This window comes from Haemorhous mexicanus, chromosome Z (assembly GCF_027477595.1).
Source record: "Haemorhous mexicanus isolate bHaeMex1 chromosome Z, bHaeMex1.pri, whole genome shotgun sequence".
NCBI classification, from domain to species: domain Eukaryota; kingdom Metazoa; phylum Chordata; class Aves; order Passeriformes; family Fringillidae; genus Haemorhous; species Haemorhous mexicanus.
Genome location: NC_082381.1, coordinates 3,094,875 through 3,113,445, shown reverse-complemented (window position 1 = coordinate 3,113,445; position 18,571 = coordinate 3,094,875). Strand labels below are relative to the sequence as shown.

General features: G+C 35.7%; 1 protein-coding gene across 1 annotated transcript in view; it reads right to left on the bottom strand.

Annotated features, from left to right (window-relative positions):
• Positions 1-18,571, bottom strand: part of TRPM3 (transient receptor potential cation channel subfamily M member 3) — a 381,850-nt gene that overhangs the window by 118,974 nt on the left and 244,305 nt on the right. Inside the window, exons 2-4 of the mRNA XM_059873453.1 lie at positions 10,075-10,154; positions 9,229-9,433; positions 1,025-1,238 (exon numbers count right to left, since the gene is read on the bottom strand). Coding sequence (XP_059729436.1) covers positions 1,025-1,238; positions 9,229-9,433; positions 10,075-10,154 — 499 coding nt within the window. The remainder of the gene's footprint in view (positions 1-1,024; positions 1,239-9,228; positions 9,434-10,074; positions 10,155-18,571) is intronic.

Sequence of the window (18,571 nt, the reverse complement as noted above, 5' to 3'; positions counted from 1 at the left end):
GTGAGAAAAATGAGTGCTGTTTTAAATTTGATGTGTTCTGAAAACCAGGTCCAAGACTCCTATTAAGAATTTATATTCAAACATGTAGGAGTTGATCCACCATGCACTAAAATTAACACATGATAGAATGATTACATTGTTTTCCAGAGACAATAAGAAGATACACTCTTCCTAAAGTAAAAAATTATAGCTTTGTTACTGCAGCAAATGAGAATGACAAAAGAATTTACAAGTTCATGTTCTAGCTCAAAACTTTTTGCAATTCTCTGCAGCAGAACTTTTTTGACTCTTCCCTGAATCTCTTCCCCCTTTCTGCCTCCTTCAGGGAGGGTAACTGAGATGACAATGTCAGAATTTTCTGTCTAGGGACCCACGTTTGCAGCTTATTCCCAAAGTGTGCATGCTGTCTGCTAGCAGAGCTCAGTCAGCTGCTGTCTTGGGTCCCTAGGACACCTACTTTATGTATCACAGATGTTCTTTTACTAGAAATGGCAGGTATTGCTCTTGATGAAAACATAATAGCAAAAAAATTAGGTTGATCTCCCTACAAGTAAGGAAGAAGTTTTCCACCACATCCAAAAACCAGAACATTTTCCTTTAATATTTTGGGTCACCTGACTAAATTAAATAAATATCCTTTCTGGATGAAAGTGTTTTCAGTTTTGTGTAATAAGAGTTGGACTTCTTTGACTAGTAGTCCTCCTCTGCAGCTTACAGACCTTAATAAAGATCTGATCTTATAAAGTTTTCCTTGGTGATGTCATAATACAATTGCCTTGCAGGAGATTTTATTTTCAGCTCCTAAGTGTGCTTTTCATACTTTAGTAAACCTTTTATTGTGTTTTATACCAGCTGCCAGGTTGGTATGAACTTTTCATTTTCTTGTTTTCACATAGTACAGAAATGACTAATAAAATAAAACAAAGAATGGCTTTATAACCTCATAATTCCTACTTTACCCCCACCTTTTTTGAGATGAAGTCTCTTCGATGCCGCTGTGCTTTTACTACAATGTTGCTCTTACCTGTGTTTACTCCTCCAGTAAATATCCATGCTCCAGTTGTCATTGCAGCCTTGATAAGTCCTTTTCCAAAGACTTGCTTGAGTTTTGGCTGAAGTTCAAAATTCTGAAGGCCGCCATGCACAGAGATGAGAAGTTTGGGGAGCTCGAGTTGCCACTCTTTGGTCATCAGATGCAGAAGAAGGTCAGGCTTTGTGTCAAAAGACACACGTACATACTGCAGGAGCAAGAGCAACAGCAGAGAGTAGAGAAAAGAAGATTGGTTATACCCTCTGGCTTCTAATGTATATTATCTGTGCCCAGTAGATCACTTTTTTGATGACAAAACCAGTAACTATTTGCTAACCTGATGATTAGTTTCCTAGTTGAGAAACTAGGAGTAATGGAACACTGGGACTTCACAGGCTGGACATTTTTCTTTATTTAGGAAATTAAGAAATTAATGGTTTTAAAATCCTTAGCAGTGCTTGAAAGATTATTGTCTACAATTTATAAATGAAAAAACTGGACCAAAAATACAGCAGGTCTGCCAAAGGTGACCTAGATAGTCAGGTTCACAACTGTGTATTTACTTGCACCTCACTTTCAAATTACTGAAGTAAAACCCTCAACAAGTAATAAATAACAGATAAAAACCCAGTTCTTCAAGCACACATTAATTTAAACTGAGCAAAACTACCAAACTGATACTTTCCAGATGAAAGAATGCTAACTATGTACAATGTCATGATCTTGCCTTAGAAAACTCTAGATCCTAAAAGGGATGTGAAACAAATTTGTGCATTTCCAGTTTCTGGCTGTTCTGTGCTACACATGCAGCAATTTGTGCCAGGGGAGATCATACCCATCTGTGCATGCTCAAAGATAACAACTGTATTCCAAATTCTTACAGCACTAACATGTCACAAAAATACGTGCCTCTCTCTGTTACAAGTCTTTCTCCTGCTCTTTCTGTTGCTGTTTTACAAAACCTGTGACAGGGCATGTGATAATTTTTTGATTTCTAGTTACATAGCATTAACAGGAAAAAAAATCTTTCTATAGTTGCTAAGATCTAAGCTTTCCATAGCTGCTAAGGGAAGAACCCTTTAAATAAAATAAAATAGGTTGTAGAAAGCACTCACTGGTGTGTCAAACTTCTGATTGAATCAATACCTGAGAGCAGCTTCAGCAGTCTTTTCCTTGATTGGTTGTCAGTACAGGCATCAGGGGCATGCCTTTGCCTTCAGCCTGAGGAATAACTAGTCCTAATCTGTTTATTGTAACATGCCAGGTAGTATAATATATCCATACATATTATATAATAATTTCCCCCTTTTTGACATGTCTAATCAGTATTTCTTACTAAAAGTTTGTTATCTTTTAGCAATAAAAATAAAAAAATAATAAAACCCATATGATAATAAAGTGGTTTCCTTTCTAGTTGATTGAAAAATAAGGACCTGACATTTTCCAGGGGAACCTGCTAATAAACAGGATTTTTTGCAAGAATGGGTTGTTGCACAGTTAAACATCTACTTTTAACATTTCTGGAAGCAGAAACCTGTTTGCAGAATTAGCTGGGGGCGCACAGCCAAACTGAAAGCTTAGCAAGAACTTGGGAATGAATGTTCACCCCAGTGCATCAGCAATATTCTCTGCAGCAGCCAGAGAAATTCACAACAGCTCCTGGACATAAAAACATAGTGTTCATGTCTGTCAAGCTCATTAATATAGATGAACTGCCACCTCAGTAGCTACTCCTTCAAATTCCAGTGTGAGATAAAATCTTGTATGGCACCTGACTCCACTGACTAGATTGAAACATTAAAAGCTTTTAAATTGGGATTTGAGGGTTGTCTAAGTTTTAACACACCAGAGGGTGAGAAATAAGAAGAATGATCTTTTTTCCCTTTTTCATGTCTTAAGGGAGATCTGAGGCTGCAAGGGGCACCAGGATGCATTCACAGACAACGTCCTTCGTGGCGCCTACATGAAAACTCTGTTGGTCAAACTCTGGAGCCTTCAGTTTGGAATCACTGATACCTTACTCTGCTTTGTGGTGAAGACAGATTGCAAGTCTTCAGAAGACAATGAAGGTGAATTCATACTGGCAATGGCCATATGTTGAAAATATGTTGAAAACATGCCATTGCATCATCTGGGATGATGCTACGATAAAGGCGCAAATGGCATCAGATGTGTATTATCTAATCTGGACAGTGACTACTTTTTTCTTCATTTTTTTCTTCTTTAGATTTTTAAAAAAAAATCTCAGAATGTGTGATTTCACTGTCCCTACCTTCTTACGTCTATGTTATCTTTTAGCAAGATTGTATTGTATTGTATTATTATTATTATTGTATTACTCTTCCTATACACGAAGACCACTGAATTCCAATAAATATAAATCTATAAACTGATCAAGAAGGAAGTATTTTATTGCATTTGTTTGAAATGTAGATAACTTGTGTTAGAAGCAACTGCTTGCTTTTTATACTTAGTATAATTTTACTTTGCAAAGTAGAAATTTAGAGAAAAATAAATATCTAAGGTTCTTTCATGTAAATTAAAATTTAAATCAAGTAAGATAAGATTTTGTGGTTTAGAAGTTTTTGGCAAGACTGCCAAACAAGATTTTTCTTTTGTACATATCATTCAATTTTTATGGCTATTTGAATAATTTTTGCTCTTAGAGAAGCAATTTTTAGTTTGGCATACTTGAATTTATTATTTTGCCATTACTTAATATGTTAGCTAGTAACTAAAAGAAAATTCTTCTGTCCCATTTTTAAAAGTTTACATTAAGTTATAAATCACACCTTCAAGGCCACTTTAGTCTGTAACAAAAATTCATGTCTTCCAATCTTGTAATAGAATATTTATCCCTATCTAAGTTTCTGCTTAGAATGTTAATGAGTATTTCTTTTGTTTCTGAATTCTCTTGCTATAGCCTCTGGAGGCAGATACAAAACAAGGTAAAGCACTATGCTGTTGTGTTATGAAATTCCATGCCTGGGGTATCTGTCAGCTGTAGAAATTACCAGTTCTAATGGGAAATGGTTTAGTCCTTTCTTTATGGGAGAAATATATGGATAGAATGCAAGAATTCAGTTTTTATGTGTTGGCGAAGCAGGGCAAGTTAGGAAGCAGAAGTGCAGTTCTGGATCACAAAACCTGCAGACTGAGCTGACTGGCATCAAACACTGAATATGAAAGGACAAAGCATCAAGCTCGAGCTGCAATGCCCATTTCATCCCAGACCAGTACCGTGGTAGTCAGCAAGAGTGCATTTGTTGTTTCACTATTTTTGTCAAGTGTTCTCTAAAACAAACCTATGCCCACCTTCAATCAAACAGCCAGACACTTCCAAGTTCAACTCCAGTGCCCTAGGGCAAAAGTCAAAGTTCCTGAGAAAGAGATTTACTACTCTGTAACTTAAGCACAGCTGTCTCATTAAAGTACTTGGTGAATGATTGCAGATGAGAGAGTCAGTGAATAAATTAAAGAGACTCAGAATTTTGTTGTATTTCTGAAAGTCTATTCAGACAACATTTTGTGATCTGCATTCTAACATTGCGCCTGTGTTTCTTTTTGGTAACTTATTTAAGTTTCTATCAGTACAGACATGTCTTCAAATTAAAGACTAGTTGCCCCAAATGCGTGATCCTCAAAAAAAAAAAAAAAAAAAAAAAAAAAAAAAAAATTAAACAAAACCCCTTCTATTTAGATTGAAACCAGATTGGTTCTGTATAAGTTATTAAGTTATTCCTCCTTAGCACCTTAAAGCCTAATCCAAGTTCCACTAAACAATCAGTGAAAGGACCCTCATTGATTTAAATGGGCTTTGGTTAAAGGTTTTTCTGTGTTATTTCCCCTTTTTCTCCATGTAGAACACCATCTTTAAAATTCAGTAAATATTTTTTAAGAAGTAATTTACTGTAACAGAAACAATGATTGCTGTCTTTACATGGTTTATGCAAGTTATGTGATTATCTTCTTTTTTTCCTCTCAAAAGCCCTGATGACTTTTGTCATCGTTTTTATACAATCTTTATAAAATTCAATGCATTTTAAACCAAGGAAAATACCTTTTTCTGTGACTGACTTCCAAATAATACAGTTTTAAGGATCTGAATATTAGCAACTTTGTCTAAGTAACTGTTAATGTTCATTGGAATTCTACTGATGTTCTTTCATGTTTCCTTACACCATAAGAAAAGTTAAGCAGATAACACTGAAGTAAACTTCCTTTCTTTTGCAGCTGCAAACTTATTTTAGGATTTTACTCTGCATATGAAATGTATCATTGAAATGTATTCAGTGAGGAGGAATCTATTTAACTCACCAAAGGCTTTTCAAACAACCATCTTCCATTTAACCCTGAAAAACCATGATGAAAGAAATTTTAGTTCTGCAAAGAGCAATCCTTTAAATAAGTTTGTAGACAATCCAGGCCCAGGCCCACCAGTTAATGAGAGAACATTAAGGAGGTGTGTCTCTAAAGGCAGATAGTATAAAAAAAAAAGTGTTTGCTCAAAAGTGCAGTGTATAATGCATCTCAGCAGGATTGTCTTAATTTGTACACTGATGAACAGAATACATTTTCAAATTTTTCAGAGTATTGCTCCTAATTGGAATGGAATCACTCACTTGAGTTTGACAATTGCTTTTTGATTTAACAAAATGCTAGTATAAAGTTAGATAAGTGTGTTACTTAAACCGCCAGGAGCCAATTAGCATAAGCAGATCATATTTTATAAGTTTTCCTGTATTTCTCTCAATTTTATTTGCAAAACTTATTAATAAAATTTATCTACATCCATGTGCCTCTCACATCTTTTTACAGTTGTTAAATTTGAAAATCTGCTCTAAAACTAAAATAATTGCAGACAAGCAAAATTGTTAATTGCATTTCTTACATATAATGGGATGAGTCACTTGTAAAGAAAATATGAGAATGACAGAGATCTAAATACCACAGTCTTGTTGCAGGATCATCTGTGGTTGCAAGAAATTGAAGTAAAGGCCTTTTTAGTAACGGATCTTGTTAACCAGTGTTTCCTAATCTCAGCTATGTGTTTCAATATAATATCCTGCAGAAATTATTAAGTTATTTGTATGATTGATTTTAGGAGGATAATGCAGCTGCCCTGAAGATACTTTAACAACTCCATGGCATTAGCAAAAATTATTCTGTTTGAGAATTTTTGTTCTGTGTGGCTGTGGAAATGAAATTAATGGCCCAGTCAGTTCTATTTACAATATGCAAGCCTATATCTTTGCTGTTTTGTTCCAAATCCATGTGTTCTGTTAGAATTTTAGTATAATTTTCATTTCCACAGCTAAAGATCTCTTTGTTGTTGTCTGGTGGCAACTGATATAATATTTTATCATGAAAAGTATAATTACACTTACTATATATTTTGCATTAAAATCTAATTATGTTACTTCAAATTGAGAAAATAATTATCTGTCAGTTTTACATTGATCTAATCTGTTCCATTAATTGACTCCTGGTTTCCCAATTATAAATCTAAGGTTATGGTTCCTATTAACAAATCCCACCTAATTCTTTGAAGTCCAATTCAGAACAATTTAACAATTTTGCTGTTAGCAAAACCAAGAAAATACTGCTCAGTTTGGTGTTTCCCTTGCTTAGTGATTTTCAAGTGTGGGCATCCATTTCAGGAAACAAAATAGGGAATAGGTGGAAAATTTAATGCCAAATTCTTCCCTTGAGGGCTTCCTTGATTTGATCAGCTTGCCAAACCTTGCTGCTTTGTAAGGTTGTTTTATTTGCCAGTAGGTACAATATTACCATGCTTGCCAGCAAAAACCAGCTTGCATGCTATAGTGTTATTTGATAGCCAGTACCTAGAAAATTACTAACAAATTTTTATAAAGGAATATATTTATCATATTTTTCCCCCTTTATCTTTCTTCCCTTACCCACACTGATCAAATTCTCTGCATTTGGGTTTGAGAATGTACAGCTAAACAAGAATATTTCCAGGAGTTACTATGTACTTGTTCTTTCTATTTCATGCCTTATTTTATCAATAAGTCTCCTTTTTCCCTCCTCTGTTGAAAAAGTTGGGTGGGTTCCTTTGATTGAGAAAATTCCTGGCTTCCACAGAAACCTTTGGATTTGTTAAATTTTATTATTTTTTAAATTTTATTATTTTATTATGGGAAAATCCTAGTACCCGGTAAATGCAAATGAGGAGTTTAACTTTCTATTAATAAAATGGCAACAAGTAATTAGAAAACTTTTTGGCCATAGTCTACCCTAAAATAATGTTTGGGCATGAAAATATGGGCACAAGGACATCTTCATGCTGCTTCTGTGGCAAATACATTATAACAAAATTCTTTTATCTATTTCCATTTAAATTGTTATGAAAGCCTCCTTATTTGTGTTTTGGTCTTATGAAAGGCATTTTTCTCACTGGTGGAGAGCAATCTCAAAACTCATTTGAGAGATATTTACTGGATTGTTTAATTTGAAGCACTTTTCCTACCAGTGGAATAATCAAATTTCAGGAGATTTTATGGTTTATGTTTTTTTTTGATGAATGGATAATGTGTTTTGTTCCCATGTTTTGGGTGGGGTTTAATTATTACAAATAGATGGCATGTGCAGCTTCTTGATTCTAGTCTGACAAAATTAATCTAGAGATTTTCTAGCAATAAATACATTGTCTTTATCCCTAAGTTTTGACTTGTTATTTAGTTTTCTGAAAGTTTAAGTCCCTTTTTCCATTCTCCTTTTTTTTTTTTTCTAAATTGTTCATGGTTTCACTCCTGACTGAACTCTGTGGCAATGTTTTTCTTTCTCTTATGCTGACTTACAGTTTTATCTCCACAGCTGCACTTCAATTGTACTTTGAGCACACATCATGAATCTCTAAAGGGTGTCCTGTCTCTTCCAGCACTATGCGATGACATCAGAATCCCAGTAAAGATAAGAAATCCTCCAAGAGAATTGGTATCAACAGCTTCCCTGAAGCCTTCATCGTTTCTTGGCTCCCCAAGACTACTTATGTCTGGGCAGGGCTTTTATTGCTTTATAGCAATCTTCACAAGGACATCACTGAAAAAGCTCTTACCCCTTCTCGTAAAACTGATCCAATGCAAAGAACCCATATACAGTTAATAACATTCATTACTGTATCTTTGGACCTCTGACCTTGCAGATTTTTAGGTGACTGGTTATCAATTGAACATATGATGTCTGTGATACTCAGAGAAATTACCTAATTTTCTGGTTTTGGTGCAGCAGTGCTTTCTAGCTTCTATCAAATAAGCAATCCACCTGCACAAACAGAACCATCCACTTGAGAAGTCACTCCAACTCCAGCACTTTTGTACACATATGAGGAAAATACTATGCCCTTGCTAGCATAATACCTGAGAATTTCACTGTCTCTAGTCTCTGTTTTTTGACAGATCTGAGTCACCTGTTGGGAAGAATTCAGGCATAGAAAACAGTACTGGATTGCTGGGCAGGTTATTCTGCAAAGTGCCCAGGAGCTCAGCTTCTGTCCTCGCTGCCAAAGCAGTGCATTGGCCATGAAGTCCTAGGCACATACTCCTCTGTCATTCCCAAAGATCCAGGTTCTGCAGTTTAGATAGAGCCAGAGAGATTGCTCCTTTCATGTAATATTACATGGAAGAAATACACTCATGGGTTACTGTGTGTGCTGGAGGCATTTCTCCAAGCTAGTGGAGCAAAGCCTTCAGATCAATGCACTTTGGTACCACTCCACAGGGAAGGAGTAACTTCTTGATCAAGGGATTTTGTAGTTCCTAGATTAGACACTTCCTGGAGCCTTTTATTTCACTGAAATATGAACTGTAAGTCTAACTGGTCTATCTTCCTATACACCTCTGGAGGAATATTAATGGGAATTTGGTATGTTTAAAATCTGTCAGCTTTGCAGACACAGCCTGCAACAGTGATGCATAGCCATTGGAATAAAATTAGGACAGCAGCATATTAATGTACCTTCAGCCTTTATAAAGGTAGCTCCTCTTACATTGCACTCCAGCTTTTACAGTTAATTTTGTTCACCAATTCTTTGGCACGTGGTACGTGCAAACATACATTCTGGTCATACACTCCATAACACTTCAGCATGAAGTTAAGAAAGAAAGTTGCCCATTCTTTGTGAACGCTTGCTTTTAGCTAGCAGCATTATCTATCTAAGAGAAAAACATGGTTACCATGGCTTTATTGGAGTGGCCTCCTCCTTGGAACTCAATGGTTCCAAAGGCGTCCGTCGGGCTGAGCTGTGTGTGCTTGCTGATGGACCACTTCTCCGACTGGATGTCATTGCGAGCAAGCCTGGTCTCACTCTTCTCATTCTGAGTAACGGAGGCGCTTGGAGGCTGTCCAATGTGTTGACCTGTTAGACGCCCACAGCAACACCTATGACATTAAACAGAGAACCCGAGTCATGTGCGTGTATAAACTCAACAGGGAAACAAACTACAAAAGAACCTGACCCCTTTTCAGCTCTGCTGATTCCTTTCCTGAAGCCTTTATGTATGGAAGTAGCAAAGTATATATATTACCTTTTTTTCCCTGTCTTCTTTACTTGGGACTCTCCTGTATTTCAAAAAAATCATGCTTTGTTCTAAATATGTACAAAATGAAATTGAAGAACATCTCTTTTCTTCAAGGAACATCAGGACAAGTAATCAGCTTTTGCATGGATTAGCACAAATTTTAAATTGCTAGTTTAATGTGTCTATTTGCTTTTGACAGTGTTGTGTGTCAAGCATCCAATTTAGGTAAATAGTCAGTGCACTGAATACTGAGCTAAGAAGATAAGGAAATTAAACACAGATGCTGACCCACCCTTGAGTTATCTTTTTTCTTATGAAATAAGTTTTGAAATGTAAAAAAATTGTTCCTATAGGAATCCATCACTCCAGATGTAATTCAAACACCTTCTGATTAAATAAGTTTACAAAATATTTATTTCCATATCCATTCTATGCACACATCTATAGAGATACTTCTTTTTTAACCAACTTTCACTTTTCACACAAGTAACATGCAATTACCTATGGGGGTCTTTGGTGCTGGGTATGATATGGACACATTCTCTCTTGTAAAATGCTCTTTCTATCCATGATTTCTGTGCCTAAAAAAGAGAAAGGAAATGCCTTGAGCTCTGTTTTTGTATTATATACAACTTATAGTAAAGCCGTAGAAAAATTTTTAAGAGGAAATTTCATTGACTCTTCAGATAAGCAGTGCATATTTTGTAGAGGGCAAACATTTCATTAGAACTATGGTTCCCTTCTAGAGCTAAGCACCCAACACAAGGTTTTAATATTCTTTTCTTATTCACTAGCCAGATGACCTCTTTGCTGTTACCATATTCATCTATCAGAGGAAGAAATCTCTTGAGAAGAATGAACTCAAACTCTAAACCTTTCTGCATGGCAGAAAAAACCCTACACTTGTTCACTAAAAACACCTCTGTTTCCATGTCAGTGATACAACTAAGCCAGCTCTAATCAGAAAACTTACAACCAAACCAACAAAATTACCTGAAATATTTTTACACAAGCACTGAGAGTGCTGTTTAATACAGAAGCAGAAACTACAGTTTCTATATAGACACCTAAAAAAAAAAAAAAAAGAAAAAATAAAAGAAAAAATATTTAAAAAGAGGAAGATCTGTTTTTGAAACAAGACACAAAAAATTTTAATATATTTAGTCAGAGGATTGGCAGGTAGCCTCTAAAATAGTAGCTATGGTTGTTCACAACACTCAAGCTATTCCATCACACGTTTACACAAAAGCAGGAAATTTCCTGCAACATAGTCTTAATTGTCAGATACACAAGAAGTCTTTTCAAACAGAGAGATGTGCAGGAAAGAAAAAGGGAAAAGAGAAGAACAAACACAAAACAAGAAAGGAGGGAATTTCAGAGCTCTGAAATATTTTTAATTATCTAGGAAATCCTCACTCCATATAATATGAGTTCTGGCAAGCTCTCTAAAACATTTCCACACATAGAACTCTATTATTTCATTTAATAAGATGAGTTGAAGCTTTCCTTTGAAAATTCATTTAAAACAGATTAACTTAATACATTTAAATAATAAAATTACCCACTCAACTGCATAAACAGAACTATAAACTATGGGCTATGAAAAAATTATCTGACAATTAAGTAATGCGAAATGAACTTTAGGCAATTTAAAGGAAATATGAGCATTTTTCCTCTATGAAAGGACAACTTTGGAAATTGCCTTTGTAACTAACTGATGTTACTGTTTACTATGTAGGATATATAAATAATACCTACATATTACTTTCACTAACTAATTTTACATCACTGTCTAATGTCACCTTCTTATCAACTCAATCTGTTTCCTGCTTTCCATGTTTAAAATCAGAACTCTCTGCTTCTGAAACATGTGAAAATTACTGTGAAGTAAAGAAATTTCTTGGAGTCGGTGAATGTCACAAACTATAAAATAACAACACAAGAATTTCTAGCTATGTCTACTACTTACCAGTCCCAGTATATAGAATTTATTCTTCTGCTTTTTACAGAGAAAATAATTCCTTGCTGGATCTAGTGGTTACTGGTGTTATTTAGCAATATTTTAAATTCAATATCCATACATTTTTATTTGAAAAATTTGCTGGACTTAATATCTTGTAGGAATAGCAGATACCTAGCCTCACTTTTACAGTCAGAAAAAAAAAAAAAGTCTTAAATAAAACTGTATTTGACTGGTTTTTCTCATGGTAGCAAACAGGATGTTATTGTATTATAGACGGTTGGTCAAGATATTTTTTGTTTGAACAAAGTATAGTTAAATAGAAATTCTGAAAGCTTAAAGAGTTAAACTTCACCTAAGAGAGACTGCCTTGAGATTTAATTTATTATAACTTCTAAATATCCTTTATTAAATAAATTACTATTTTCATCCTTTTCTGCAAACAATTTGACATGGTGAATTTCCTGGCTACATAGAACTAATGTGTCTTTTCTAAAGGTGGTCACTGCTAAATTTCTCTCAAGTTGCAGTATGAAAAGGTGCCATAACAGGTACTTCACTGAAATTTTTTCACTACATATAAAAGCAAGCTTTCAAACCCCAAGAAACTGACATTTAAAATCTGGGGTTTTTTTGTGGAAAAGAAACACAGCCACATTACAAAAAAGTTAATAACAAAAATAATAATTTGCATTTGAATTTTCATCACACTTCTTCAAAGGTAATATTGTAAAAATAATAGTAGGGTTTAAGATCTCCTTTATTCAGATCAGGAAAAGATACTTTCCAGCTCTTGGATCTCAAACAATGTACTCTCCTACCCGGCAGAGTTGTGATGGCAAAATATGTGATTTACTAATCTCATAATTCCTTCTCCTTCCAAATTTAAAGAAAGCATCTGGTTGCACTGCCCCATGCTAGTTACCTTTCTGCAATAGATATATTTTGCAATGAACTATAAAGCTCAGAGATAAAATAAATTATTCTACTTACTGCAGAGTCCTCATAACAGAATAACTTCAGGAAATCAACATATTAATAACTAAACTGTCTGCATTAAACTCTCACCTATAACACAAATTAGTAAAGTAATAAAGAGCTTAGAAGACTATAGCAAAGTATTTTCAAGACTAGTAGAGCAAGAAGCTTATCTTCTCTTTCTCTTCAAAGACTCCTTCAGTAATGGTTAATGAGTCAATTTAGAGTCCACAGTGAATTCATACAGTACACGCCACACTTGAATTCAGTTTTTTCATAGTTTAACTCTCCAGGTGAGTCTCTCTTTTTATTAACCTTGCTGCAAAATCTCACCACGGACATTTTCTTTCTCTCTTTCCTTTACCTGAGTGTCAGACTTGGGGTTTAAGGCTGTCCTGGAGCAAACCCTGCTGCCCACGTTTCGCCGCGCTGGTCTTTGCTAATAACTCATTTGTGCTGGGCCCCGTGCAAGGCACTCAGTGACGGGGGAGCCAGCAAAGCCCTTGCACCCATTAGCTGCTTGGAATGTGCTGCTGTGGGATTAGCCTTGTTCAGGGTTCAGTGGGCACTCACCCATGGCCCCACAACACCGCTTGGTTTGAACATCTAATCTGACGCCAAAAGAAAAACAAATCCCTTGAGAGCTTGGATTTAACTGGCACAAGCTTTGATGGGCTTTTTGTCTCCCCTCTTCTTTGCCCCTGAGAAAGTGAGCTGGTCAAAGTGTGATAAGATGCTCTGAGTTCCTAAGTTTGACTCAGGAAAACCAATCCATCAAAAGAAACACTGTACTAAGCTGGAAAGAGCTCGAGAACACAGGAGAAACTGTTAAGCTCCAAAGAATGAAACCAGTGTGTTTATTGGGCAACTGTGAGAAATCTATACACACTTGAAATATATTGCAAATAATCAACAATAACATTTTTCCAAAGAAACTGGGGCTTTGTCACTGTTTCCCACAAAAACTGCTATTCTGTAGTGCATATAACTTTTCATAAACACAAACCTTTGTCCTTCAGAAACAAGCAGCTGCATTGTTTTTATCGTAATTAAAAGCTGGTAACTTTAATCAAAAGTTGAATATTTACAAATTTGGGGACTACCTCTTTACTGTGCCGTCTTGATATTAACACAGATGAACAACCTTTTCATATGAACAACACCTTAATTTTTATTTTAGCAACTAGCAATAACATAGGTTTAGTTGCTTACTTCAAAAGTTTTTGATAGATAAAGTGTTTTGACTCCTAACCCCCACCACCATGTTTGCATTAGCCCCTCTCTACTCCTACGTATGCCTACATCCCTTCCTTTCCTTGTCATTAAGGTGCATATAATGCATGAAAAATATTCTGTCCACCCTTGATGATGATGAACGCACAAGCACAAAACTGTTCTGTGTGTACATTAGCTCTGATGGGCCCAGAATGGGCAAGGCTGAGAATATGCATCAACTTTTAAACTTCTTACACCATCACACATGTAGAGAAGCTTCTGCTAGGCTCGCTAATCCATGAGATTGCTTTTGTCTCTTGGTTCCCTAAGTTTTTTTTTTTGTAAAACACATACATGTATTATGTAAATATTAATGCATATATTAAGAATATGCATACACATCCTCTGTGTACATAGGAGTATACACACCCCCCCCACCCCAAACCAAACCAAACCAAACCAAAACAAAACAAAACACCCCCACAAAAACAAAACAAAGCCCCCACACATTCTTTTCCAGCAAACCTGTGACCTGTGAGGTTTCTGAACCAGAGATTGTGTGCTTATCTTGTCAGATCTCTTAAACACAGGATTGGACCAAAGATGGTCTGTAGAGATTGACAAAAGCAAAGTTGGAGCCAGGAAAGCAGCTAGTAAACAGTTCAGTGAGGTAAAGATTATGACAGGGAGACAATTGGTAAAGACAGTTTGCTTTTGAACACTAGGTAATTTGGTTTGGTAGAGAGGATGGAGAAAGAGCGAGGCAAAGAAAGGAAAGATCTCATGACTGAGGTAACAGGTTAAGAATCCCAATTGACTCTGAAGTGAAATTTCACTATTTGAACCTGAAAAAATCATGGAGATTGATCCTGGATTCAGGTTTCAGCTTGCAGAATAACATGGGGCAAAAGCCACATCTTTTGTCTTAAGAAATCAAAAAAAGAAACAATGGTTATATTAATTCTTACATGTCACCCAGTGGCACTAGGACATTTTATAGGTAGAGACTTCAGAGTTATATACATATACAACTCATGCTAAGGTAATTATAACTGTCTTTGCTTATTTAAAGATGCATTAACCTAGGACTGTGTGGCAATGGAACTACCAGTTCCATACTCATTTCTATTTTTTGAGGCGTAATAAAGAAAGAGCCAATACACAGAGATAGGTGTTTGTTTCAATATTGTACAACTGCAAAATAGTGCTTTCAGAGTGAATGCTGCCCATTTAATGATAAAATCTTCCACCCACCTCAATGTTTATGAAACAAAGCATTAAAACAGCACTTAGCAATGAATGCAGTACTGATTGCTCATGGGATGAGAGGGCAAGTGCTTAAAGAAGTTTCACTGGGGAAAGAGAGGTGTTTGAAACCTTTCTCTACTTTGCAGGGGGACAGAGAAGCTGGACAGCCAATGGAGTATTACTGAAGCAAATTACAGAGAGGATTAGAGGAGGATATAGTGACAGAGTGGCATCAATTCTATTGAGAACTGATGTGATTAGTATTCCTTAACCAAATGGGAAAATTCCGCTGTGTCTGAATAACAACCCTGTACCTGTAAATTTCTATAGCTATATTAGTATAGAGGAGGGCAATGCTTCAGTTTAACCTTCTTACAAGGCATGCTCGGGACAAATTTCTAAGCCTCATTTCAACACTGTGCAATTATAAGCACCAAAAGCACTTCCATGTCATTCTTGAAGCATTAGGAATTAACCTGTTTGAACATTATCTCAGCAATCATTGGGCTGTCCCAAAAGATTTAATTTTCTAACAGAAATTTATTGCTAGTAGCATCTTAGAGGCTGGCAATCTGACCTTTACCCACTACAGCTGTACTTATGCATGCTTTGTTCTTTTTCTAACAGGCTTCTCAGGCACTTTTTCATCAGACTTGTTACAAAAACAATGCTGAATTGTCTTGAAAATCAAGTTGTACGCAGTACAGAATTGGAGGGCATAGAATACAGTCATTTGTTTTTACAGCCTGTTACAGAAATTATCTCCTAGCATTGTTTACCACATGTAATTTTTATACTGTACTCAGAAGAAATAAAGTAATTTAAAAATAATTAGGAGCTTTTCATTCAATGGTTAATGATTTTAGTGATTATGTCTGACATTTTTCTTACTGCAAGGAGACAGAAATGAAAATGTTATGTATTTCCTTATGCTACAGTGGAAATGTGCATTTATGGTTTATATAGACATTATATGGAACAAACATATGTCATTATTATCCACGCTATGACAATTTGACTGAAAGCTTAACAGAAATTTTAAAAATAACAAGGAGAATGATAAGATTCAAAACTGGTGTAGACATTCAGGTTCCTACTGGTTTCCTTAGGATCTATAGAAGTGTAAGGGGAAAATTTTAAAGAAAATGTCATTAAAATGAAGGATATAATGTAAAGAACACTTTAAAAAAGTGTTTTCCTCTTATGAGTTTAAGCATATGAAAGGAAGAATGAAGCCTATCAACTTAAGCCTATCTTCAGATACACATTTCTTCTGATTTCACCCAAGTTGCTGTGAGTTTAAAGTTTTTTAAATAAGTAAATAAACCCTTTCTAACAAGAAAGCCTTACTTGATAAGGTGATAGGTTTTTAGACCTCTGTTTGATCTTTACCAGTGTCATAAATAGGGGCTATAAGAAAGGGAAAACACATCAAATGTGTATAATGCTTTCCCCTAGGAATTTCTCAGCTAGCAATTATCTCCTGCTCGTGGACTTCCTGCATATTTGTGATTTCTACATGCTCTGTAACCCTGACAGAGGGCAATTTCTCCTACCAGCTTGCCTGCTGATTTCTTCCAAGCTTTCAGTATCTTCACCTCTTTTTCCTTGCTGCAGAGGGAAACACTTCCTTCTCTTTGTTTTGAATGTGACTCCTCATACTTTCCCATTGCAGAGAGAGGCAGTGAACACTCAGTTCCCATCCATCCTCTTCATACCAGTCATGGTTTTCAAGATACCTTCTGAAGAATTTTTTTTTCCCCAGATTAATCATTTATCAAGTACTCCCTTCACACAGAAGCCATTTATTACCTTTCATCATCCTTGTGCTTCTCTCCAAACCTTTTTCAACTTGATTCTTCTTCTGGGAGGAATCAGAACTCTGCACCTATGGTGGCCTGACTACAGATTGGTGTTGTGGCAAGAGAATATTCAGTAGTTTGGAATCTATTTCTTGCCTAGTAACTCCCATAAAAGATTGATTTTGTTTTCTTGACCATCACAACTGAGCACTGTTGTAAACTTTCACAGAAGTATATAGCTAAACCCCAATACTTCCCTTAAGTGTAGTAAAGAATTTACAATATTAATGGTGAAGAACAGCTATAAAAATCAAGCTGTTTTAATGAAATCTTTATTACAGAGCAGTAATAAATCAATATGAAGTTTTAATTTACGTCAAATGCAGCTTAAAAATCATAATAAAAATGATATGATACAAGTCTGTAGCTGCAAGCACCTGACTAGAAAGCAAAATACACAGGAAATATTGTTCTGCCACTCAGTCTGGGTAGATTGTTTATCTTTTAAACTACTAAGTTTGTTTCTGGATTCTAAAAGAGTACGACAATATTCCTAACTCTTCAAACTAAGGAAGGAAATTACTTTCACATTAAGCAAGGTCTCATGCTGTCTAATAAAAATCGTGAGGTTAAAATGCACACGTAGGAGTTATGCACGGAATCTAATTCTGGACTCAACTAGTCATTCTACCTCATAAATGTATGACAGCTATAACACTGTCTGCTTTTTCATTAGATTGAGGTGGTTTTGTTAGCCACTGTGTGGGTGCTGAGCTGATGAAAGAATTAAAATTAAATAGTACATAGCTGCATGAAAGGGCCTGAACAAATGAGTATTCCAGATGTTCCCCAAGCCTAAACATTCAGCTGAACCAATTTCATGTCCCTGTTCACATTTCATTTTATCTAACATGCTGTGTTTACTCCCAAGTCCCTCTCTAGACCCCTGAATAATGCAGTCCCACGGGCAAATTCTGTGGTAAGGCTTTGTTGGAGGCCAGCGCTTCACCACCTCCAGCATTCCTGGGCTGGAGTCCACATCACGCCAGGTGTCCTCTGACTGTGGTAAAACTTCAGCCACATCTCTCAGCTCTTGTAACTGTCTTTGGGTCACACTCATCAGTGTGTGCCAACTGTGTTGGAAGCCTCCTGGACCATTCGTGCCATCTTTATAATGCAAAAACATGAGTACTAAATTGCACAAATCCTGCACAGATGCGGCTATTTCATTTTCTGTCCTACAACCTGTGTTTCTCATTTTTCTTTTCCCAATGCTTTAAGCACCAGATTTTACTGAATTCTAGGAAACCCTAGGGAACATCAAGTAACAGAGAGATATATTTTAGGCATCTGCCAAGCCCCCTGTATTAGATTTCAATAGCCAAATGGGGGCATTGACAAGAGTATTTTTAATGCTAACTTGTTTATCTGTGTTCTCTTCAATAGATGGTGGACATATTCTGACCTAAGTTACAATATTTCTCCATCATTTGACATTCAAATTTCATAATAAACAACAGCTTCAAAATTTCAGATGTAATTTTTGTTATATGATCCATTGTGACCTTTGATTTCAGTGACATTTGAACTGAAAATAAATGCACTACTTTAGCTAACTCTTAAATATTACAGGGAAATATTGAACAAAAGATGCCAGTGATTTATCACTTGAAACAAAGCTAAGTAAAATCTTTGCAAGTCTTGATACTGTCATCAGATCTAAGGAAAACATTTCTAGAATATTATCAAAATGAATATTTTGACTTTGACTCAAACAGCTATCATTCACCAAACA